The sequence below is a fragment of the Tauraco erythrolophus genome, chromosome 10 (genome assembly GCF_009769465.1).
Source record: "Tauraco erythrolophus isolate bTauEry1 chromosome 10, bTauEry1.pri, whole genome shotgun sequence".
Taxonomy (NCBI): Eukaryota; Metazoa; Chordata; class Aves; order Musophagiformes; family Musophagidae; genus Tauraco; species Tauraco erythrolophus.
Window position 1 is genome coordinate 34,483,279 of NC_141474.1, and position 25,151 is coordinate 34,508,429.

At 50.9% G+C, this 25,151-nt stretch overlaps 1 protein-coding gene across 2 annotated transcripts in view; it reads right to left on the reverse strand.

Annotated features, from left to right (window-relative positions):
* Positions 1–4,041: 4,041 nt before the first annotated feature.
* WLS (Wnt ligand secretion mediator) overlaps positions 4,042–25,151 on the reverse strand; it is a 29,866-nt gene continuing 8,756 nt past the window's right edge. Inside the window, exons 2-12 of one of the 2 annotated variants that reach the window (XM_086617572.1) lie at positions 20,380–20,652; positions 12,077–12,201; positions 10,765–10,926; positions 9,715–9,851; positions 9,152–9,320; positions 8,862–8,959; positions 8,572–8,635; positions 7,628–7,771; positions 6,066–6,149; positions 4,943–5,096; positions 4,042–4,151 (exon numbers count right to left, since the gene is read on the reverse strand). In XM_086617572.1, coding sequence (XP_086473698.1) covers positions 4,042–4,151; positions 4,943–5,096; positions 6,066–6,149; positions 7,628–7,771; positions 8,572–8,635; positions 8,862–8,959; positions 9,152–9,320; positions 9,715–9,851; positions 10,765–10,926; positions 12,077–12,201; positions 20,380–20,652 — 1,520 coding nt within the window. The remainder of the gene's footprint in view (positions 4,152–4,942; positions 5,097–6,065; positions 6,150–7,627; positions 7,772–8,571; positions 8,636–8,861; positions 8,960–9,151; positions 9,321–9,714; positions 9,852–10,764; positions 10,927–12,076; positions 12,202–20,379; positions 20,653–25,151) is intronic. The other variant, XM_086617573.1, reaches the window with a different exon arrangement.

A 25,151-nucleotide genomic window follows, 5' to 3' on the forward strand; every position in this document is an offset into this window, starting at 1 on the left:
TCCAGAAGTTAAAATACCCAGCTTTTGGGTACCACTGAGGCACAGCACAGCTCTAACAGCTTCTGGAGGCCCTCGAGGTCTTGCTGGGGGATGTCCAAGCGACCTGGGGTACAGCAACAGCACTCCAAAGCTCCTCACTCTGCTCCATTTCCACTGCTTTTCCTCTGGAGCCCACCAAGGCTTCCCTTTCCTTGTGGGAGACGGAGCTTGATGCTCACGGCCAGTACAGCCATCTTCTCAACATTGCCTTGAAGGTCACCGACTCTTGCTGAGAGGTACGTGACTGCAATTGAAAGCAGAAAAGGGATTTTCTTCTGGAATCACATGAATTATTACCAGAACCAGAGGGTGTGTGTCACTGGTGCCTATCGCTTATCAGAAAGGATGTCTCTTCCAAGCGATGCCGGTACTTGGGAGTGCAGTTCAGCCTGTAAAATAGTTATTAGAAAATGTTCCAGAGTGGCTTATCTGTTTTGGAGAGGTAACATCCATCTGACGAGTGAGCCTCATCTGTACCTGGAAAAGTGTCCTTCCGTGGGAAACTCTGAAGGGGTTTAAGCACAATGAAATGGCCATGGGAAAAAACAGAAGAAAACACACATACCTGCTATTATAATGGAGATGATCTTTCCTTGAGTCGAGACAAGGAAGCAGCCAAAGGATAGGACAGCATTTAAGGAGGATATAGGAGTTCACTGCATGGAGCAGTCACAGGTCAGCTCAGCTGGGTCAGAAGCAAACGCCTGACCTGCAGCCTGCCCACGAGCAGGTGGGCACCGCGGGTCCTGACGTCCCCCAGCGCTGGGCACGGCAGCGAGGAGGGATAACCCACCCAAAACATCCACCCCTTCCCAATCCACAGAGATTTGGGAATCCATCGCAGAGAGGCTCCTGCCAGAGGGTCGGATGCCGCCGAAGGGGCACGAACGGCATCGGCTGATCTTGGCCCCGTCATCAAAATTAACGGCAGTGGAAGCAAGTCCTTCCAGCGGGACCCGAAAGGGCCATTGCTGGCTCACCCTCAGAGGGAAGAATTTCTTCCTTATATCCAATCTAAATCTCCCCTTTCAGTTTAAAGCCATTGCCCCTTGTCCTATCACTACACGCCCTTGTCCAAAGCCCCTCTCCAGCTTTCCTGTAGCCCCTTTAGGTACTGGAAGGCTGCAATAAGATCACCCCGGAATGAAGAAAGAACTCAGGCAGTTTTTCCCATTTTTCTCCAGTTCTCCCCATGTCCCTTCCCAGCAGCACAGAAGCACGAAGCTCCTGGGACAGCTCAGACCCTGAGCAGCACCTTGCAGGTAACAAGAACTTTTACACATAAGGAGATTTCCCACATTTCGAGAGGTGAGGGATTTATTTTGTATTTTCTGCTGGGGAAAAGCCAAGTTCCACTGGCAGCAGAGGGCAGCACGAGGCCTCCATAAGTGACCTGGGAGGGGGTTGGTGGGTTTACAGTTGTTTAAAATCAATGAATTTGCTCTTTTGGAATTCGTTAGACCCTGAAAGGTGCAATACTGCCTCCAGTTTGTCTCCAGCCCCCTACTGAGGTGGGGACTTCACGCTCTTGATGTTGAAATTAACCTGTCATCATCAAATTTTCCATTATTCCTTAAGCACAAATCCTGGGAAACCTTTTTTTTTTTAACCCCTGGATTATATAAAGACAAGGTGGGGAGCAGCGGGAGGCAGCGCCTTCGGATCCGGCTGCAGATGGAGGAGGATGCCCAAATCTTGGCATTGCTGCAGGGTAATGGCCAACAGGAAAAATCCACAGCAAAGCTGTGACAGAGCTGGTGAGCAGGGACAGGGAGGTCCTGGGGACAGAGCTCGAAGGAAAACCCAACAGTTGTGCCCTGCAATGGGAGCAAACGTCAGCTGCCCGGAGCGACGATTATCTCGGTCAGTGACACAGGCTGACCACAAATCCACAATATTGTATATTTTATTTAAATTAACAAAACTACACGTTTTCCAGGTTGCTTAAAGCATTCTATAAAAACCAACCTCAACCTAAACAAAAAAGGATATGTTTTAATAAGACCCCAGGGACTATTTCAGAGACGTATGAGTAGGGCTTAGGAATTAAGAAATAAAAAAAACCCACACACGCGCTCACGCACACATACGCACGCCCCGTAAACAGATTGTTAGTGTTGGGCACAAAATTTGGTTTGAAAGCTGCAGTTCCTCGTTTGTAAGGAGCCTTTACAAAAATGCAATGCTATACACTAAGCTGTAAAAGAAACCACGGACACATCTATGGGAACGACATAAATATCACGTAAGAACCCGACGTCAAAAGGCCGTTAAAGTTGCAAAGTCGAGCGCTCGGCCAGGAACGTACCGCCGTTACCATCCTGTGTGTTAATTTACTTCACTGTGTAACAAAAAAAACCCCAAACTCATAAAAAAAGATTAGTGTTCAAGTATCCAAAATCACCCCAAACCAGCTGCCCTTCTGCAGACGGGGTCTGCCCAGCACCGTGCCCTGATGGGAGCCTTGGGTGATGGGGCCCGACTTGGGGCTCCCAGCAACCAAAAGGGTCCAAGATTATCTTACACCATCCTCTCCTTTTTTGTAGTGTTGAGCACTAATAAATGGTATTTCAAATGCAACTTCACAGTGCTGTTCTTATGGGATGGTAACAGCCCAGCACCTCCTGGTGCGATGGATTTGGCACCATCGGTGGGTCCCCATGAGGAATTTCTCCTGGGGAAGGGTTGAGGAGAAGACGGGGTGCCCGGCTGGCACCGCACCCAGCCAAGGGGCAGGCACGAGCCTTCCAGCCCCACTCCCTGGTGTGTTGGGAAAATGAGGAGGAATTACTTGAACATCTCACCTTGGCTGAAGTATTGACTTGTCTCAAGAAACACAGGAGGGAAAACAAAAAGCAGGGCAAGCCGGTGCCCTATCTGGGTGCTAACGTGCTTGAACGGGTGATGGGGATGGCTGGAGCCAAACTGAGCTACCTTCCCAGCCACTCTTCCAGCACACACCAGTAACACTTCTCTTAACTGGTCTCCAGCACGGTCCAGTCTATGCCTCCATCCCGTCTGGGTGCCCATTCCCCTGGCACTGCCGAGCCTCACTGCCAGACCCCCCCAGGGCACAGCATGGGGGTGGGCGACCTCAGCGCCCGCTTTTGCTCTGAAAAGCAAACACCCACGTTCGTGCGTGCCAAGCGGATTTTTCCAAGTCTGATAATCCCTGGGAGAACCCAGCTCTACCACGCGTGCCCCATCCCAGCAGCGCACGGAGAAGCGGGACTGCCCGGCTGGCAGGCACGGGAACGGAGAGCACACCGACCCTCCCGCGGCCTCGTTCTTCTCCCCGCAGCACGTAAGCACCGTAAAAATGAATGAGCTGGAATAAGAAGGAGGAAGACAAGAGGGATGGAAGCCACGGAGGCTGAGAACAGGTAGGAGCTGGCTGCGGGACTGGGACCTCTGGAACCTCGGGACTGGAGCTCTCCTTTCTGCTGCAGCTCAGCTCAGGCAGCCAGTTTTTACACTGCCCTATATTTAAAAAACACCGAGAAAGCGTGTTGCTGCTTCTCCGAAAATCTTGAGATGATGGTGGAATTAAATGTTTTCAAGAGCTTTAGTTCCCTTCCCAACCAACTCCTTGTTTAAAGCTGCACGCAAGAAAAGGACTCCCAACACCGAATACATGCTCAGCAGCCGAGCTCCCTGCACCACCTTCATGCCCAGGCACATGGTAGCCAAATCAAAACAGCTCCAGGCCAGCTCTGCCCCTTCCTGCCCTCTGAACGCGCGACTTTGCAACCTTAATGCTCTTCTAGCAGGTTTTTACGTGCTTGAGCATAACACAATATACATATCCCTCCCCCCAGAAAGAACTACACCATATTAAAGAGTTTACAAATGTTCTGCTCCGTGTCACCACTCCGTGACAACACACCGGGTGCAGGGTGCTGGAGAAGCCAGTGGGGTCAGAGAGGTCTCCTCCTCCTGGAGAGCGTCGTGCTGGCCCCTGCTCCCGCCCCGGTCCGGGTCCCAGCTGAGGCCATCTCAGCATCACTCCTGAGCCCCCTTGCGAGCCAGCTTGTAAACCTCCGTCGGCCCATCCACGTGGGTGATGGTGGTGGTGAGCTGAAGCTCTTCTCCGCTGTTGACCCCCAGGTCACCTGCGAAACAAAAGTTATTTCATTAGCCCGGTTCTCACGATAAAATATTTGACAATCGGAAAGCAAAAGATCAGGTTCGTTCCCTCTGGGATTTCAGGAGCTACCTGAGCTATGGACCATGTAACATCCTGAACTATGGACCATGCAGCATCCTGAGTATGAGCCATGCAACATCATAGAATCATAGAATCATAGAATGGTTAGGGCTGGAAGGGACCTTCAAAGGTCATCTAGTCCAACTCCCCTGCAAGGAACAGGGATATCTCCAACTAGATCAGGTTGCTCAGGGCCTCGTCCAGCCTGGCCTTGAACATGTCCAGGGATGGAGCATCCACCACCTCTCTGGGCAACCTGTTCCAGTGTTCTACATTTCATTTCATTTCTATGAAAGCTTGCATTTAAAGTTATTTAAACATAAACATATTGGCAAAGGACAATTTCTGTGCTACTGAAGACTACTGGTAAAGAAATCCAGCATCGTTGCGATTCTCCACTTGTCCAGATTTCCATTTTCTCCTTTCCTTGTCCCTCCATTTGAGCTACACAAGTACAATTGGGTGACACTAAAAAGTACAAAAACCATCTAGAAGGTTGCAGACAGCCTTGGCTGAAGACTCAAACCTAACCTAGTCATTAATTTAAAAGTCTGCTAGGAAAAACAAGCCATCACTTGCATACTATTTCAGCGTGCTGAACGTGCGCTTTGGCCAAAAATAAATGCACAGAAGTTATCATCCACTTTCTATCACTTTCTTCCCACGAGAGCCTTCAGGTCATGTACAGCCATTTACCGTTCGACTGGTCTTCACCGTAATTCTTGTGCGACGGCGCGTACAGGAACATCAGGGCGAAGACGTAGAGGTTCCACATCCCGTAGATGCCGGTGAAGAAGGCGCTGTTCACTTGTATCGTTATGTCCCCCCACTTCCAGTGGCCTTCGGTCACCTGCCCGGGAGAAAGGAGACAAACACGGGCTGGTCAGTAAGACCAAATTCTGTAAAAATACACAAGTGGCCCCTAAAGCACTAACTTGGGGTAAATCAATAAGAACAGCATCAATTCAACAGCATCAAGTAGATGGGAGTGAAACAGTCAGTGATGTGGAAGCCAGGCTGGGGTTCTCCTCTTTAGCCTCGATCTGCAGGGAAAAAAATGGTCCTTACAAAACGATTGCATCGGGATTTCTTTCACTCTGATGTGCATGAGGATTTCTTTAACTCCGATTTATCCTTCTCAAACGTGACAAAACCTCTCACGTTCTGCGATCCGTCCCTGCCGCGGCTGATGTGTTCAGGAGACCACCACATCAAGGGCAGTACCTAGGAGACAACCGGTCACGTCTGAAAACACCACGCTTCTATAAATAAACCTTTTATAGAAGGAAAACCAGCATGAATAACGCGAAGGGCTGATGTGCTGAACGCCTGCTTGCTGCTTCTCACTTACGAGAGGGGCCTGGGCTGCCAGCACCAGCCTGAGGCACGCGGAGGTTTGCCAAGGCTTACGAAAACATCATCAATATTAATATTATTTGAAGATACACAGACTCTTCACACTGAAACGTTGGCTTTCTGTTAAAGAATAAGATCTAAGGGGAAAGACGAAAGCTAAACTAGTTCGAAAAGAGCAGCTGGAGAAGACCGTTGGCGTTTTGCCCATATGCAGTGGGGCATATGCTCTCCAAAGAGCACAGCCCCAGCCCTCTCCGGGCGCCAAAGGTTGTTGTGAAGGCTTCACCCTGAGCAGTTTTTCAGCGGTGCTTCAGATAAAATGAAAACAGCTTCTTAAAAAGCAGCTTGTTATCAGATGTGCTTTAACAGGCACGCCTTGCCTGAACAGCAGGCGAGCCGACGTCGTCAGCGGCTAGGGAACTGGGGCTGATGTTCTTGGATGGAGCCAAGTGTTGCCACTCACCTGGCTCACGATGAAGAAGATGACGGTCATCGCCGCGCAAGCCAGGGTGATGAGCATCAGGAACTTGAACCTGAAAATCAGCCCCTGTTTAGAGAGAAACGTCACCGGTCACATTAACAGAATCCACAAAACCCGTTTTTGGTTTTAGCGTACGCAAGACTTGAGTATAAAAAAAACCAAACAAACACCAAACAAAAGCAGAATAAAAAAAAATAAAAAGGGTCCAACCCACGAAACCCCAAAGCAAAACAACCTCCACCCACTCCTCTGCGCCGTGCTCACGACAGCCCATATTCTCCACTCCCCACACGTCTGCGTTCCTCCCGGATGCTCCGAGCGGGGCGTGCGTGTCCGGGCAGCTCTGCCTTTCCATTACAGCCACTTTTAAGAGTGAACGTGGAAGAGGAGGCAGGTTGGTGTAAGCCATGGGTTTCATCCACCAGCCTGCCTGCGAGCTCACAGCTTTTCCTAAACAAAAATCCGCGGAGAGCTCGCAGGGCTCCGCGAGCCGAGTCGGTGTCTGCACAGCGCAGGTATCACGAGTTTCACGTTTTCACTTACAAATTCTTTTGGTTTTGTGCACGTGTTGTTTGTTTTTTTTTTTTTAACCCGTTTCTGGCATTTTGGTGGAAATGTCAGCGTGTGCGTAATGACTGTGCCACGCTGCGACAACAAACGACTATTAATTTGGCTCTGCTGGGCCAGGTTCATGCTTGCCAGATGTTTGTAAGGCAGAGCACGGCTGCGGCGGCTCTGCAACACGAGCTGAAGTCCTGTGCCTCTTGCTGAAGGGATAGAGGGGAAACAGAAACAACACACAAAATCACGGGCTAAAACCAGGGATAATGAGCTGGACATGTCGTGTTTTGATCCTGGCAGGACAGTTTCCCTCCTGCGACTCGGTTAGGAAAAGACAAGCCCAAAAATCTGCATTCATGCCATGGAAAAACAGGGTGGTCTTAGTAATACTTTCCATTAAACACCATCATTAATATTAGAGAAGGAGAAATGGAAGCACGGGGAGCCGATGGGCTCACACTCCACAGCAATTTAAACAGTAGTTTGGCCAATTTTCTTCTGTCCTCCAAGACTGCTCAGTAAGCTGGGAGGTGGTGACTACTCATAAAACCAGCAAGCCAGCTTACACACCCTCCTGATGGCTCAAAATACTTCATTAGGACTAAAGACCCCAATAAAGAAGAAACTTCCCAACAGTCAAACAAAAAGGCATTTGGGGAATTTGAGCAACGCAAGGCGGCCACTATGGATCGGATCTTCCCATTCAGGCCAACGTGGAGAGAGGTGGTCTCGGTACAGAGTTGTAGAACACTGGAACAGGTTGCCCAGAGAGGTGGTGGATGCTCCATCCCTGGAGACGTTCAAGGCCCGGTTGGACGAGGCCCTGAGCAAGCTGATCTAGTTGGAGATGTCCCTGTTCCTTGCAGGGGGGTTGGACTAGATGACCTTGGAAGGTCCCTTCCAGCCCTGACCATTCTATGATTCTACAGGCCAAAAACTGCATTTTAAAAACAAAGTGTGTGTGCAACAAGGAGGGACGGTACCTCGTAATGGAGGCGGCGAGCCTTGCTCATGGCTGGGAGGCTCGACTGCTTCCCACTGATGTTCCTGAACACTTGGAAGACCATAAAACACAGGAAGAGAAAATAGAGACACAAGCAGATTCCTGCGACTATAATAAAAGCCATCTGGGCAGCACAAGTTAAGAGAAAACGGTACGAGCCAAGCAGAAACAATAGAAAACGTTATTTGAGTGATTCACTTATTTTAACATTATCCCAAAAATCATAATGCAATGTCCAGTGGGCAGCGATCGCCCAGGACAGCCGCCTGCCCGCGGACCGCGGGTCCCGATGTCCTCCAGCGCTGGGCACGGCAGCGAGGAGGGATAACCCACCCAAAACACCCACCCCTTCCCAATCCGCAGAGATTTGGGAATCCATCGCAGAGAGGCTCCTGCAAGAGGGTCGGATGCCGCCGAAGGGGCACGAACGGCATCGGCTGATCTCAGCCCCGTCATCAAAATTAACGGCAGTGGAAGCAAGTCCTCCCAGTGGGACTCGAAAGGGCCATTCCTGGAAACACCTGAGCAACACCTGCGTGAATACTGGGAGCACAGGAGGGTCCCGGAGCAGACGCCGGGGCAGGCAGGGAAGAAGACCAGGCGCTGCTGGAGCAGCACAGGCTCTGGGGTTACCCTGATGACACCCAGGACCTACATCTCCCGTGCTTCCCCCCAAATCTCTGACATCTTGAGAAGTGGTTCAGTTCCCCAGCGACTTCCCCCAGCACAGCACCAGTCCCCGGAGACACCCAGCTCCGAACCTGCCAGGGCTGCTGCTTCCCAATGCCACCAGCACCTCCCGCAGCACCTGAGCCCCCCATCACAGGAGGAGGGTTTCCCCACACCCCGCAGGTATGGGATGGAGAACCCCTCCCTCTCCTTCCGACGCAGCCCGAGCCTGCCCCGAGGCGGGTGGAAGGATACGGCCAGCTCCGTGCCAACCTCGGTGGTCCAGATGCTGAAGAAAGGGTTCTTCAGCTGCACTCCCCTGCGGAGGAGGGAAAACACTGAGCTGGGGGGGTGGGAAGCGTTTCTTTATGGCCCCCCGGGATGAGACACCGGCTGCTGGGAAGCACCAGCTGTCCTGCGTGCTCGCAACAGCCTCTGCCCCCGCAGCGAGACGGGGCTGTGCATCCGGCCGCAGGGTTACACCGCTGGTCCCCGCTGCGGGAGGTGCCCGGGGAAGGCTGGTCCCGGAGCAGGGTGGCACCTACCTCTCGCACATATCGAAGATGAAGAGGCAGAAGGAGCCAACAGCTATGGGGCCAACCTGCTTCCAGTACCCCGAGAGACGATTCCGCTTGTTCTGGTCCTAATCGGAGGGTCAAGAGGTGGGGAGGAGGAGGAGGAAGAGGAGAAAAAGGAAAAGCAAGTTAGTCTGAGGTCCTCTCACCTAGAGCAAGCCCCCACAGCGTTGTTCCCAACACTCGGTAAGTACAAGGGGGTTGGCAGGTCTCGCCTCGAGCAGGGCTGGGAACCACTTCCCCTTCACTGTTGTACCCACCATCATGTGCTCCCCACAGAAGATGATCCAGAACGACAGGAGCATGGCATAGAAAATGCCCTGTCGAATGTCTCCGAAGAGCAACATCCAAGTCCAGTCAAATCCGATGGAAAACCACTCCACGGGGATGTTAATGAACGTCATGGAAATTCCCAGAGCAAAGATGACCCTGGAGAGGCAGAAAGACCGTCTCTTTCCAGTTTGCAGGGCAAGGACATAGAGCCCCCGAAGCCAAAGCTGTGCATGGAGAGCAACAGGAGAAAACCTGGCACCGTTTGGGCGATGGTGGTGAGGTGTCACCTCCTGACAGCAAACCCTCTGGGGGTCAAGCCCCTCTGAGCAGCTGTGGGCACAGGCAGCTGCTCGTTCTCTGTGGGCTTAATGGGAGAGAAGAGGAGAAGCTGTGGGGGCCTCCTGCTCCTAGGGTGCCTGGGTGGAGGGAGGGGACAGAGGAGAGACCATCTCTGCCTCCCCAAACGTGAGCTCTGCCTGGGAGCAGCGACCGCCTCGGTCAAGGTCCTCTTGCTTGAGGGTCACCTCAGCCATCACAAGCCCCTACTCACTTCTCCAGCAGGACGGGAGCGCGTGTCATCAGCGTGATCCGTCTCCAGTACCAGATCGTGATAATCAAAATGCTGGGAGTGAGGAAAGTCTTCATGGCAAACCAGACTTTCGTAAAGCCTCCGTTTTGATGGATGCCCTAAGGAAAACCAAGGTGGAATGCAACAGCTGTACCGGGCTTAACGTCATCGCCCCGTGCTTCTCCCTGCAGGAGCTGTCAGGAGCGACACGGACGCGGCAGTACACGTAGACGCAACTATTCTTTGGAGGACACGGTTTGTCCAACATGGGAAAGGGATGAGATGCCTGCTTAGCGCCCAGGCCATCTGAGCAGGCTTCAACAGCCTAAGGAATACCAAGACACAGAGGTTCCACTGGGAGGTGGAGCACAGGGAGACAGGGGCACGTCGACACGGCGGGGAAAAAGCCAGCAGGATCGCTCGCGGGTGAGAAATGAGACACTCAGCTCCACCACCGTGGGTGGGAAGACCATCAGCCTAACTCATGCATTTCTCCAGCCGTGCACCCTCCCACCGCCGTCTGCAGCCCCCGCGGCCAGCTGGCTCACTGCTGCTGCTGGCAGCGCCGGCGGTGGGAGGTTCTCCACCCGTGGCCACCAAGCCTTAAGGGAGGGCAGGAGCGGGGACAGCTGACAGCCATCCCAAACATCTGCGTGGTCATAGCCAAGTCCAGGACAGAGCAGGTCCCCCCTGAACCCTCCCTAGCTCTGTCAGGTGGAGGACTCTGCACCCAAGCCAGGCTGCAGTGGGGAGGAGAGGACAGAGGGCAGTGTGGAAGCTGTGGGAAGAGCCCAGCTCCGGAGGTGGTCACTGGGCAGTGCAGGAGGGTGGCACTGCTCAAGGCTTGGGGAGGGTCCTCAGAAGAGGGCAGTCAAATAGGGCATCCCTTGGCAAGGAGGAAAGGCACGTTTGCAGGTAGGAGCTACACGCGATGAAGAGCAGGACCTTGCTGTGGATAGAAGAGGAGATCAGGGAAGGAGCTGCAGCAGTCCCCGGGCAGACATCATGGACGGAAGCAAGACGGACACTCACCACGAGGCGGATATCCTTGATTTCCCCGATGCCCACGTTAATGCCCTTCCTCTCGTTGACGGGGAGACGGATGTTGATGAGGTAGTACTTGTGGGCCACGCTGCCGATCTCCATGAAGGGAAGGAAGTCACAGTCATAGTGACGGCCTTCGGACTCCAGCGTCTGGCGAGAGGGCACAGAGCAGCGAGACGGCGGTCAGCCTCGGACAGACCACCACGCTCTCCACGGTGAGGGTCTGCAGAAGCCCCAACACCGGGACCATTGCTGGAACCAAGAGCCTGTTTGCTAATTCCAACCTTTGTCTGGGGAGGGTCTGGAGAACACCAGAGGTTTGGAGACACTTTTGCTGAAGTTTTTGATTGTTTTGGGTGCCGGAGTCAATAGTGTTTGAGCTCAAGCAGGTTCACATCTCAGGCTCTTAAGTATATTTAAAGCCGAGGGAGCCTTTCATCTTGATCTACTTTGGGATCCAAGGTTCCTCCCTCAGCAAGCACAACTTGAGCCAAAACGACACACATAACCCTCTCACACGTGTCTGGATTTGGAGTTTCTGAAGTGCTGTTTTACTGGCAATACTCCCCTCTGCACCTCCTATGTGTTTATGGGGCTGTACGGAAGCGTACCGGTGTTTCTGGAGGCGTGAGTGGGTGCAAGGGGCTGTGAAATGGGAGAACAAGACACAGAGCCGAGAAGCACGGCACGGTACAGAGACACCAGATTGATTTAAGCACAGGAATTACGGTCTGCAGCACAAAAGGAAACAGCTTTATTTAAACAAGATGCCCTGTCCTCACTGCTAGCTGTGCGCTCTGCTCCTCAGCTTTGCAGCTCGAGGCATTAAGAAGTTAATTTAAGAGACTCTTGCCCCACCTCTCCAGGTTCTTTGAGTGCTGCAGTGTCCCTGACAAGCTATCCCCTCGCCAATCCTGAAGAACGAGGTTTTATCCATCATGGAAGAACAAGATGGAAAGGTCCAAGTTCTCCAGGATGATTCAGGGTACATAGATCTCAAAGCACTCAAGCTCCAGCATGACCACAACTGCAGAGAAGGACACCTCTGCAACACCTCATACCATTTCTTCCTTAGTTTTAGCTCTACCTCTGACTTCCCCTTCTCTTGTATCACCAAACAGAACCAATTGCATGTGGACCTCTTTGGGTTTTCAAAGATTTTGAGCCAAGGGAAAGCTGACACGTTTCAAAGTTACGACTGAACAACTCAGCGCCTGTAGAAAGCACCATGATGGAAAGGAAGAGAAGTCCCACCATGCTCCCACACCTCCCCACCTCCAGCATCATCAAACCTCCTTACTTTTGGTGAGCCAAAGGTGCATTTCAGCTTCCTGATCTCTATCGCGTGAGCTATTTCTTCCCAATCACCAAACAAGTCATCGCGATACGCCAACGACACATCCAGGGTAATTTCTGCGTTTTCCTCTGCAAGAGTGAGGAGACATCAGGCTTGTTAGAGAGGAACAGTACAGGACATGAGCAGAGGCACACAGCTATGGAAGGGAATGGAAATTCTCGCGTTCCAAGTAATACAGATCAAATTACCTTCTCCCAAACATTTATCTCCTCTCTAGTAGAGAAGATGGAATTTCTACTGGTCATAAAGGTCTGGTATCTTTCTAACATGTCACGACTTAATGGTGTATGTCGCAGGGGTGTGGGTGAAGAGCATTATTTATTCATATAGCATGAGACATTATTTATTCATATAGCATGAGACACAATAACTCATACAGAACCGGAACGGAGGCAGACTGAGCCAAGCAGCCATCCTTCAGCCCCGTCACCACGGGCTGGCGGACGGACAATACGACAACAGAGACTTTCTGCACGCAATGTAAAGGTACGCAAGAGGTCCTTCCACTTACTACGTTGCATCACAGGATTTGCTTTAAATCAACATCAAAATAGCGTTTAGTTACAGAAAACCAAGAAAAAATTACACAACTGTATATACTACATATGGTGAGGTGAACCGTATAAAGGAGAACCCAAGCAAGTAATGGGACATTTTGTTCGTTTAGATGTGATAGCAGAAGTCATCAATGTAACCTTAAGGTTTGTACGGCTGTACGTTCACCATCCATAAACACTGAAGCCCAACCAACATCTTGAATAAAAGTGTCTAGAACACGCCTCTCAACAAAGATGTGTTCTACCAGAGAGATGTTGTATGAAAGAAAAAAAAGAGTTGCAAAGGTCCTTTGGTGGGATGGGAAGGGAGATGGTAGGGACAGGCCCTGCTGGGAGAAATCAATATGCATCACCAAAAATACAAATTGCTTCAAAAGTGCCTGCAACCAGGATCCTCCACTCTCAAATAGATAAGCCAGTGTTCCCAGAGAAATAAGAAAACATTACACAAAGTTTCTTTAAAAAGAAAATTAAAAAAAAAAAATATTTGAAGTTCAGCTATGCTGGCCTTGCTGGAAAAAACCTCAGAAGCAATCGCACAGGATGGAGTCAATGCTTTCTATATGTATTATAGAATCACAGAATGGTTTGGGTTGGAAGGGACCTCAAAGATCATCCAGTTCCAACCCCTCTGCCATGGGCAGGGACACCCTCCACTACACCAGGTTGCCCAAAGCCCCATCCAACCTGGCCTTGAACACTTCCAGGGATGGGGCAGCCACAACTTCTCTGGGCAACCTGTTCCAGTGCCTCACCACCCTCAGAAGGAAGAACTTCTTCCTTATATCGAGTCAAAATCTCCCCTCTTTCAGTTTAAAGCCATTGCCCCATGTCCTGTCACTACACACCCTTGTCCAAAGCCCCTCTCCAGCTTTCTTGTAGCCCCTTTAGGCACTGGAAGGTCTCCCTGGAGCCTTCTCTTCTCCAGGCTGAACAGCCCCAACTCTCTCAGCCTGTCTCCATAGCAGAGGTGCTCCAGCCCTCGCATCATCTTCATGGCCTCCTCTGGACCCGCTCCAGCAGCTCCATGTCCTTCTGATGTTGGAGGCCCCAGAGCTGAACGCAGCACTGCAGGGGGGTCTCCCGAGAGCAGAGCAGAGGGGCAGAATCCCCTCCCTCGCCCTGCTGCCCACGTATTGTTTAGTTTACGTGATTCTACACCAGACTTTGAAGCCCTCCCGTCCACACGCACGCCCCGTACCAGCACTGCCTTCTTCCCACCTTATGGATGCACCAACTCACACGTCAGCAGACACAGACAGAGTTCACATGCCCACGTAAGGTCACCACGTCAAATTTGTGTGGGATCAGCCAGCTCATCCTCTCGGACATATTCACAGTGAGAGCACGGGGTGTAACTGCGTTTTAACACGCTGCCAAGAGGTCGTCGCTGCAAGAAGGAAATGGGGCTGGAGCAGACTTATTTAGGTGCCATAACTGAGCAAGTTCATGAAATGGAGAGTTACAGCTGAAGCCTGCCAAGCAGCAACACGTAAAGATGCTTTAAAAACCTGAGGCAAGTCTGTACTGGCTCCACCAGATGCAAAATCCTCCTGTTTACCAGGCACAGATCCCAGGGAAGGCTCTGAAAGAGGAACACATTCCAAAATGAGTGTGTGCATGCTACAACCTGGCCTCTTTTCATAGACCACCAAACTCTGAGGGCCGCAGCTGTCGAAGAAGTGTTGGAAGATGGCTATAGAAGCACTCGCCATACAGAAGTGATGAAAGATGGTTACAGAACCACCCACCATGGAGAAGCGATGGAAGATGGCTACAGAACCACTTGCCATGAAGAAGCATTGGAAGATGGCTACAGAACCACCCACCATGGAGAAGCGATGGAAGATGGCTACAGAACCACCTGCCATGGAGAACTGATGCAAGATGGCTACAGAACCACTTGTTGCACCAGTGTGGAAGTACCACGCTCTCACTGCAAACAGCTCACACTTGCAAGCTCCGTGGCAGCACGCTGTGGCATGCTCCTGAGCCCAGGAGATCAGAAACACCTCTGCAGATCTAAGCTGATGCACACACACATTCCATCGGGGCTCCATCACTGCACAGGCAGGCCCATACGTGCCGTGTCCTGTATGGACGCGGCCGGTGTGCACGATGCCAACGCCCAGAGCAACTCGCCAGGACCAGCTGGCGTGACAATGGGGCTCGCCTGCTCTCATGGCAGCCACCCAGCATGGAAACAGGCTGCAAAGACACATCAGTGCTCAGTGAGCTTTGAAGTTCAGCTCCCCCCAAAAAATATCTGGTCTTTGTAATTCCAAAGGGAGGCTGGTTTGGGTCTACAAGTGAGCAGGAGTCTTTCAAGTGCTGCATGTCCCATGGATCCATCATGTTTGCCAGTTATATTTTTGTTAGCAAGCCGTGGTGGCACACTCCTCCAGAAGGATGGGAGGGGGCGAGGATGGTCGCTGTGGTTCAGACGTGCTATTTATACCACGTTTGGAGGTGGCTCTGTTATGCCTTCATGTGGATGCACCAAGATTTTTCTAAAGGTTTTTTTTTTTTTATTGCACACATGATCCATACCATCCGGATTGATACTGAGCTCCTTTCCAGAGCAGCCTTCAGTGGGGTTTCCATGAAACATGAATTCGCCATCTCAGATCCGCTATTTAGAAGACCAGCAAAACAGATCAACGGGAACATAAGGTTGAACTTGGCCCGGCTAAAAAGAACTACAAACTTCATTTCAGAAGCCATAAAACCAACTGGAATGCTTGGGATTAAATCCAACAAAAAGAGCTTTCATTATTTCATCTTTGTAATCCAAACGCTGCTGCTGCTGCCACCAAGTATGAAAAGCAGGCAGCAGGAGCTCCACTCGCACATGCTCCTCCAGAGCGATGGATTACTTTTGGACGAGGACATGTAGTGACAAGACACGGGGCAATGGATTTAAACTGAAAGGAGATTTTGACTCGCTATAAGGAAGAAATTCTTCCCTCTGAGGGTGGTGAGGCACTGGCACAGGTTGCCCAGAGAAGCTGTGGCTGCCCCATCCCTGGAAGTGTTCAAGGCCAGGTTGGATGGGGCTTTGAGCAACCTGGTGTAGTGGAAGGTGTTCCTGCCCATGGCAGGGAGGTTGGAACTGGATGATCTTTGAGGTCCCTTCCAACCCAAACCATTCTATGATTCTATCTCCCTCAGGATTTCCATCGGTCTCTGCATCGGGGTAACACCCCTGTAAGAACCAAGCTTTGTACAAAGACCCTTCATGACTGTCAACATAAAACACACATACACGTCTGTGTACGTACATACGTATTTGAGCACAGCAGACGGAGGGTTCTACGCCAGAGAGTCTTTCATGAGCTGTTCCTGTTGTCCAAGAGGAACAAATAAGGACAGGGACACACTGTTTTGGCAGAGAACTGAATTTTAAGAAGATTCATGACTTACTCACGTCAATACCACAGTGTCAGACGGTGACCAGACAGGCTGAGGGGGATGTGCCACTTTTTGAGCCCAGCACTGACACCCCGAAGGCCCCAATGCCATGGGCTGGCAGCATGCCAGTGCACACAGGCACGCACGGGGGGAGAGGGAGATGCCACAGCTGACGCCCCACCACGCCTGGCTCCAAGATAAAAGAAAGGTGTTTTAAAACAGCGTTATTTACCATCAAAACAGCAGATGGGAGGAGCGAGCCGGAGAGAAGAGACAACAGTCAAGGCAGTTTTTACTTGTAGAAGTGCTGAGAGTGGAGTATTTTAATTATTCAAGGCTGAGCCACAGCAGAAGGAGAAGAATACGTGCAAGGAAGGAAGAGGAAAAAACTACTGTGAACCTGTGCTCAGCTTCTCAGATGCTGACACAATGAAGGAAAGCAACTACTCGGTTCTTCTGCGCATGTTAATGGAGATTTGCCAGAATTTCCCAACAATAAAAGGTAGAAATAGGTAGATCAAAAGGTCTTTTATTCAGTGCCAAAAGATGAAACCGCCCATGCCAGGAAACTCTGTATCAGAAGGACCAGCTCAGAGCATCTCTTCATGGCATGCTCCAGGCTACCTTGCCTTCACAGACCTTGGGATAACACCTGGATAACGTGGAGCCTGGTAAACCCCCTCTGATATCAGCAGCCTGAGCGCCAACCTCACTAAGTACCACAGGATTACACTAAAAACTCAACCAAAACAAGTCAGGTTTGTTTAGATGATCCAGGGATGACCAACAAGGAGAAGACGCACTCCTGCTGGGGCATCTTCTGCATTCCCAGGGCTACGAGATGCTCCGAAGCAGGTCAGAGCCGTGACCCCCTGGTACCCGCCGTGCTCCAGGCACCACCAACAGATTTATTATTTTTTCCACGTTGGTATTTTTCTGCCAGGCGCTCAGTGCTCAAGAGCTTTTCCGTGATTGACTTTACGGCGCGATGCGAGCGGAGGATCCCTTCGCTCACGCCACAATGGTCTAAAAATAGAGAATTTGCTGGAGAAGGTGGCTCAGTGCCAGCTGCGCACTAACGCGGCCGTCTGGGAAGAAGGAAACGTTAAGAATTATCTGCAGTACGCTTCCACGCTCCACCAGCTCTCCGAAATTACAAAGCCTACCAAAATTGGATGAATTTGGACAGGAATCTGCGGTGCCCAGCCGCCCAACCAGACACAATTGCTTTCCAACGGCAAAGAAACCAGAAGTCATTCTCGCTTCGTAACATTTTAAGTTTTCTAGACAGAAAAAGAGAAGAAAACAAGTCTTTTTTTCTTTTTTATTTTTTTTAAGACTGGACATTTGTAAAGGCCCCTCTGCACTGTTATGCCATCTGATAACAGCAGGCGTCGTTATCCGACACCTAGCACGGAGCAGCCACCACTGTGTCCCTCGGACACCGCGTTCCTACATGTCAATCCAACATTATGCCATTCCACGTTTATTTTTCCACAAGGTGAACCCGAGGCAGGAATTGCCCAGCTCTGGGGGTCCCAAGCTGCCTCCAGGACGGATACCCGTGGATCACTCCTTGGCACGTAGAAGGTCGTGCTGCAAAGCAGCTCAAAAAAAAGGACTGACATTGCCTGTTCAGAACGCTGTGGTTTGCCCAGACCGTGGCAGCAGATCAGCCTAAAAAATAAATAAAATGGAAAAAAAAAGAAATCCCCTCCATGCTCACAGCACACCCTCCCACTCTTCCCCGAGGCATCCTGCCCATGAGAGCCCAGCTGCAAGATGTGCCAACAAGCAACAACTAAAGCAAAGCAGGAATGAATTTTTCAAGCGACCACGACATGCTGGGAGCAGAGATGACCACCCGACCTGCCGAGGAAGGGGGGCTGCACGCTCGACTCCAGCAGCCCCATCCATGGATGGCCACGGGCTGCTCTACTCCCAGGAGAAAGGCACAGCGAAGGAGAGGTGGCTCCAGGAGCCAGCTTGGCCACCCGTGCTGGCTGGGAGCAGGGACCATCCTTCCAAGGGCAGGTGCTACTTTGGAGAACAGTCCGTGAGGAGCGGAACAGCCTTCATCCCTCCCTGGGAAGCACCCAGTGTTCCTCAAATCCAATGTTGGGAACCAGACCTAATTGCACAGTAACAGAGAAACATCTCAGCTTCGAAAGAAGCTTCTCATGTGCAGGAGATCACTTATGGCTGGAAACCATAACGTTGAGCCGGCACCGTGCGCTGGCAGCCCAGAAAGCCAACCGTGTCCTGGGCTGCATCCAGAGCAGCGTGGCCAGCAGGTCAGGGAGGGGATTCTGCCCCTCTGCTCTGCTCTTGGGAGACCCCCCTGCAGTGCTGTGTTCAGCTCTGGGGGCCCCAACACAAGAAGGACATGGAGCTACTGGAGCGGGTCCAGAGGAGGCCACAAAGATGATCCAAGGGCTGGAGCACCTCTGCTACGGAGACAGGCTGAGAGAGTTGGGGCTGCTCAGCCTGCAGAAGAAAGGCTCCAGGCAGACCTTCCAGCAGCCTTCCAGTACCTAAAGGGGCTACAAGAAAGCTGGAGAGGTAACTCCATCTCTCCGTCTGCTGCCTTTCCCTGCTCTGGAAAGGGTTTATTAATAATTGAATGCACAATGCATCGAAAAAGGACAGGGACAGCTCGGGCACAGAAATAGCCTTTTCCTCAGAGAAACAGCAAGTCTGAATCTCTCCCAGCTTTCTGTGAGGGATAAACATGAGAGAAGCAGCTCAGCTTCTGAACATCGAATCAGAACCAGAAAACGGTTTGGGTTGGAAGGGACCTTCAAGACCATCCAGTTCCAACCCCCCTGCCATGGGCAGGGACACCCTCCACCACACCAGGCTGCTCAAAGCCTCATCCAACCTGGCCTTGAACACTTCCAGGGATGGAGCAGCCACAGCTTCTCTGGGCAACCTGTGCCAGTGCCTCACCGCCCTCAGAAGGGAAAAATTTCTTCCTTATATCGAGTCGAAATCTCCCCTCTTTCAGTTTAAAGCCATTACCTTCAAGATGTGCCAAATAAGCTCCCACCATAAGAAGCATTCATGTCCCTCCTCTCTAAATGCTTCTTACAAAGAAGGAAGATGATACCAACCAGAAGCCCAGTCTTTCCCAGCTGCAGAAGCAGTAGGGCTCACCGCCACACCTGGCTCCTATCGCCAGAGGGTGGCCCAAGATGAGCTTTTCTGCTTTTAAATCTCAAAGCCTTTGAAGGGTTTGGTCACCGAGTGGCACAAACAACGCCCTGAAGAAAACAGTCTCTGCGCTTGCAGGAGAAACACTGTCAGAAGCTCCTTCAACGTCTCAGCGAGCAGCTCCCGGGGGCTCAGCTGCTCGCCAGTGCCAGCTCCACTGGTTGACTTGAAAAGCCTTGGAACAAAGCGTTGTTTTCCTCAGTGCATCACCTCTGCAAGTCTGAGAAGCCGAGGCCTCCACAAAGTTACAGAGTTACTCTCTACTTATTGTAGGGATAATTACAGGGTTAAGAATACATACGTAGGCTTTATACAATCTCGTTTTTAACTTATCTTAATGATGACACATCCAATTACCAGGAAGGAACAGGTCCACGCTGAGCAGGCGAGGCAGGAAAGGAAACCTAAAGCTGTCACCAAAGCTTCTGCAGATGTAGACGTTCAAGGCCAGGTTGGACGAGGCCCTGAGCAACCTGATCTAGTTGGAGATATCCCTGTTCCTTGCAGGGGGGTTGGACTAGATGACCTTTGAAGGTCCCTTCCAGCCCTGACCATTCTATGATTCTATGTAGGGTGACCTGGCACCAGCTCCACTGGCACCAGGATGGGCACTTGCAGGTCCACATCCTCAATCGAAGAGCCCGTTTCCAAATGGATTTGCTCCCCGAACAGACCCACCGCATGGTGACATGGCCACCAGAAGCAGAGCCACAGACAGGCTGCGGCCAGACAAGGAGCTACAGCAGCCCCAGTGTGGACGGCTAGGAAAGTAAATTGTTTAGTCCTTCTTAGGTTAGAAGGAGCTAGGTGAGCTTTAAGGTCCCTTCCAACCCAAACCATTCTATGATTGTATGATTTAAACCAGTGCAGCTGCTGATGGTCTACGTGAACAGGGAACCTGCTCATCATCTGCTTCGCGGCTTGCAAGCGCAGCGCGAACCGCTCTCCATGCAAAGATACGTGTGGAAACATCTCAGATGGTGCAGGATAAAAGCAACTTTAAGAGAAACACACTGGGAAATGAGACCCGAGCGGGCACCTAACAAACAATGGAGAGTGACTTACTGAGGTCGTTGTCCATCTTGAACGCGATGTCCAGCTGCATGACGAAAAGCATGAACTGGAACCAGGGGCTCATCTCCTTTCTGGGGAGGGGGATGTGCACGGCAAAGACGATGTCGTTGGCTTCGATCTGCCTGCTCACTGCCTCGTCGAAGTCTTTGAGCTTCTCGCAGTGGTTGGGTCCCCAGGGCATCAGCCACTTGGTTTTGTGGTGGTTTTTTCTTATATCAATGCACTTCACTGACACGTAAGGAACAGCTGTAGTGGGGCTGGGAGCTGCAAATGGAAGAGAAACACATTTTTAGCATCTTTGGACATGTAGCAGTTCCCCACCAAAATCTGCAGCTCCCCATGCAACTACGTGAAGGCCATTTGAAACGAATGCATTGAATGATTGTCCTTCACAGCTCCTTGGTCTTGCAGTTCAGTAATTAAATTTATTACATCTACAGACGTACCACCGACCAATTTTCACAGTATCAGGATAATGAATAACACCCCAGATCAGACAATTCCAACTATGGAGGAGTATACTGCTCAGGCTTTATGTCAATGAGGAAACAGTGAGAAACTCTGAAGTACAAATGGGGATAAAGGAACAAAGAAACACATTCCACCTTCGGCCAGAATTTCAGCATTTTCAGAATTTCCCTGCCCATGGCAGAGGGGTTGGAACTAGCTGATCTTTGAGGTCTCTTCCAACTCAAACCATTCTATGATTCTATATAATACCTCCAAATCTGAGAGAAAGAAAAGGCTTTGGAAAACTCAAATACATTTCCCACATAGTTCTGCCATGCAAAGACTGACGACAGCGGCTTTGCCCTGTTTCCAGTATCATTTGGGAAATAAATATTTTAACGCTGCTTTAATGCATCACAGAACAGGCAAACCACAACGATGAGCTGAGCTGGAGCTGCCCCAGTTCCTCATCTCCCCAGCACGATCTGAGGGGCTTCCATGGGGCAGAAAGTCCAGTTTCCCTGTCCCCTATGGATCTATTCCCCTTTTGTCACAGAAAGAAACAGCCACCTCAACACCTTCTGACGCCCAATGCATACTTCATTGCAGTTAAACCAGAACCATCCTGTTTTCTGACATATTACCAGGAAGGTACCATTGGACACACCAGAACGAATTCCTCCCAGCTTCATGGGTTTGGGGAAGCAGATGGAGCAGGTTAACTTTCTTTTGAAGCTGTAAAAAGAGTTTTCTCCATGTCCGATTTCACTAGAATTTGACAAGATTAAGGTTACGTGATGCAACTTCGTGAAATGACATTTATGAAAAACCCCCACACTATCCAGCCCTTTTAAAAAAGGAAAATAAGGCTTGAAATTCAAAAATGTAAGTGTAAATTTAACCTAATAATACAAAAACGCTCTAAAGCAAGTGATAAGCATAAAACTGTTCCTACACTATGAATTACACCAGAAGCAGCACACGGAATTCCAGGTATCCAGGCACACAGGATAACAGATGACTCGGTGTCAAAGTCTCCAGAGAAAAGACATCGAGGGGGTCGTGCAGAATTGGGGATGAACCAGCCAGGCACATAGTGTCACCATCCTCATTCCAACGGATGGTCCAGGACTCCCTGCACAGATCACAGCCCACCGCAGCACTCCGGCAGCGTGCAGTGACACCCTGCCTGCAAACTTTCCAGTATTTCCAAGAGGAAAACAAACCAAAACTGAGCAACAGCCACCCAGCCAGCCCCGGCTAAAAGGAAAGGGATGGATTTGCTCAAGGGGAGGCGCTCCCAGATTCACACCTGCCCTTGGTACCAACCCACAGCCCCAGAGCATCGCGGACACGTGGCACCGCCGCAGCCCTCCGGGAACCACGGGAAGCTCATACGTTACTGCAGCCCCCCAAAAAAAGAAGAAACCATCACTGTGCCAGAAAGAAACAGCAAAAGAGAATATAACCAAGCATTCAAAAACCAAAGGAGAACTCCAACTGCAAGGTCAGGATTATCAGGTGCTCTAGCGACATGCCGTGAGTGCATAAAAGAGCGCGACGTTCCTTCACCGTGCCTGGATGTGGAACCCGGTAACCATGGCTAAAACTGTGGCTGTGAGTGGATATTAGGAACGTTGTTGTGAAACGAGGCCGGCAGCCAGGCTGGGCTCCTGGAGCTTTGTAACTCGGACAGATCTTTGTGTGATGTAAAAGTAGGCATTTCTGAACCCAGAGGCATCGTCATCCCTACAGAGAAGCTTCTGGCTTTGATGCAACTTCTTGTAGCCACAAATACATGTCTTCATCACTGACTGATGATGATTTTAAATCCTTGGTCTGCTAACTCAGGTATTCCCTCTGCCAAAGTTATGGCTTTGAGGAGCAAGAGACAATTACTATGTATATATATCCATATAGATCTCTAGATATCCATACAGACCTCTAGATGTTGCCCAGAGAAGCTGTGGCTGCCCCATCCCTGGAAGTGTTCAAGGCCAGGCTGGATGGGGCTTTGAGCAACCTGGTGCAGCGGAAGGTGTCCCTGCCCATGGCAGAGGGGTTGGAACTGCATGATCTTGAAGGTCCCTTCCAACCCAAACCATTCTATGATCTCTAGATCTCCATCCACATCTCTAGATCTCCATCCACATCTCTAGATCTCCATCCACATCTCTAGATCTCCATCCATTCCTCGTCAGGAGCTGCACACCAAACAACCGTCAGCACTTGGCTCCCATTACTCACTTGGCTCCCGTCCCGTTAAATTCAAGTGAGTGTTGAACCAAGTGGAAAAAAAACGCTTTGTGAATCTGCAGCCAAGTCAACTCAGAGCACGGCAAAGCGCTACACAAAACAAAGCCAGCGCCGAGGGATTTCGGCTGAAAGGCGGTGCCAAGCGGGCTGCCTTCAGCCGTCCTGCCACGGGCTGGTAGATGGTTCTGCTTTAGATACTAAATGATCTATGCCAGCCTGGAAATAATTCAACAGCCCCTTGTGCGTAATACAGCGGGTAAGCCCAGCGCTCGCTGCGAGGAGGAGCGCCGCAGGAATGCCGGTACCGTGCGGAGGGGTCGGAGTAACCAAGGAGTGGGGCTCGGATCAGCAAGGTTTGGCAGGAGGTGGTTGGGAACGCGGCTCTGTGGGATCCAGCCCCGCCAGCTCGGGCTGCGGCTGCCCGCGGAGCCCCCGGCAAGGAGCCCCAACTCCGGGGGCTGGCAGCGGGCAGAGACCCCTTGTGCCAAGGGGTTCGACTGCTGTGGTGCTGGGTGCCCAAAAGCTGTAGGGATGAGGCTTCCAGAGCTGTTGGCGCTGTTGTGGGTACTTCCAACCCCCCTTAAGAGGAAAAAAACTTGCCACAGACTAGTTTAGAGACAGGATGATTCACAGCAAACACTTTCAGAGCGACAGCCGTGATCCCCAAGGAGGTGGCGTGCCCAGGGCATGCAGGCAGGAGGTGACCGTCCCCACCAGAGCCCTCCTTAGATTCTCTCAAGCAATGACCCCAAGGAAGAGCAGGAGACATCTAGTGCAGTGGGGAAGGACAGAAGTTGAATTGCTTTCAGTTTTGACTGACCCAAAACTACTCAGTCTTGTGTTGAACCGGTAGCGGCGTTTCACCCAAAGATGACAGTGTTACAGGATAACTCCAAGTAAGAGGATTTGAAGGAGACATCTCAGTAGACTTTATACCTACTGGCCAGAGAGGTCAAAGATCTTAAAACCTGATTCACCAAAAGAGGTCATGAGTTGGTTGCTCAGCACTGGTGACCATCTTCATTGCCAAGATAGAGAGGATGTCTCTCCTACATTTCAACTGGGATGAAAATTCTTTCACTTCATGTAGACTAAACCGAGCATGAGCAGGGGCAAACAGCCAACATGACACATCACACAGCCAAGACATTCCAAGACACCCAACGCTGCTGCTTTCCCCCTACATCCTCCAGAGAAAAACCCTACAGTATTTCCTGAAAAAAACTGAGCATCCTGCCCCAAACACCCAGCAGACTGGAGAATGGTGGGGTACTCTGAAGGGACCCGGGGGACCCAGGCCTGTCTGTCCCTGATGTGCTTTCCTGAGCCACTGGGTTAGATCCTGGTTCCCACTGCGCTCCCAAGTTTGGCTTCCAGAAACCCTCAGAAGGGAAGGTTTTAATTCAGTTCCAGACAAGCGCAACGCTGTGGCCAACTAAACGAAACAAAGGGAGTTTTTGAGGGGTGGGGGAGTTGGCAAGTTTTAGTTGAGACTTTAACCCACCTCATTTGGTTACTTAGAACAGAAACACCCATTCCCCCAACCGACACAAGCGTGATGAATCAATCACAGCACCCCAACCTTGAATTTGTTAGCATCATTTTTCAGACAAAAGTTAGAGCTTCAGATGACAGAATTATGCTTCCTTGGCCAGTGTTATCAAAAACGAACCCGCTCTCTGGATGGCACAGGACCTCAGGAGGTCTCTCATCTGACCTCCTGCTTGCAGCAGGGTCAGGCAGGAGGTGAGAGCAGGGCACCCAGGGCCTTATCCCACCAGGTCTTGAAGGTGGTCACTGCTCCCAGGATGCTGATATGTTGCTCTCACTGTCCCCTCGTTCCCACTTTTATCACTCCACACCGACTAAATGTTAAGCTACTACAGATCAGTCAAAGCCATAAGCATTCATTTCCCCCTCTCGGAGAAATAAAAGCAGAAAATAAGATCCCACCTGATCCCCGGCTTTCTCCAGGGCCGGTTCCTCAAAAAAGAAACGCTGTTTCTCTGTATTTAGAATTAAATCTTTCGGTAAAAAAAAATTACTATGAGATAAGC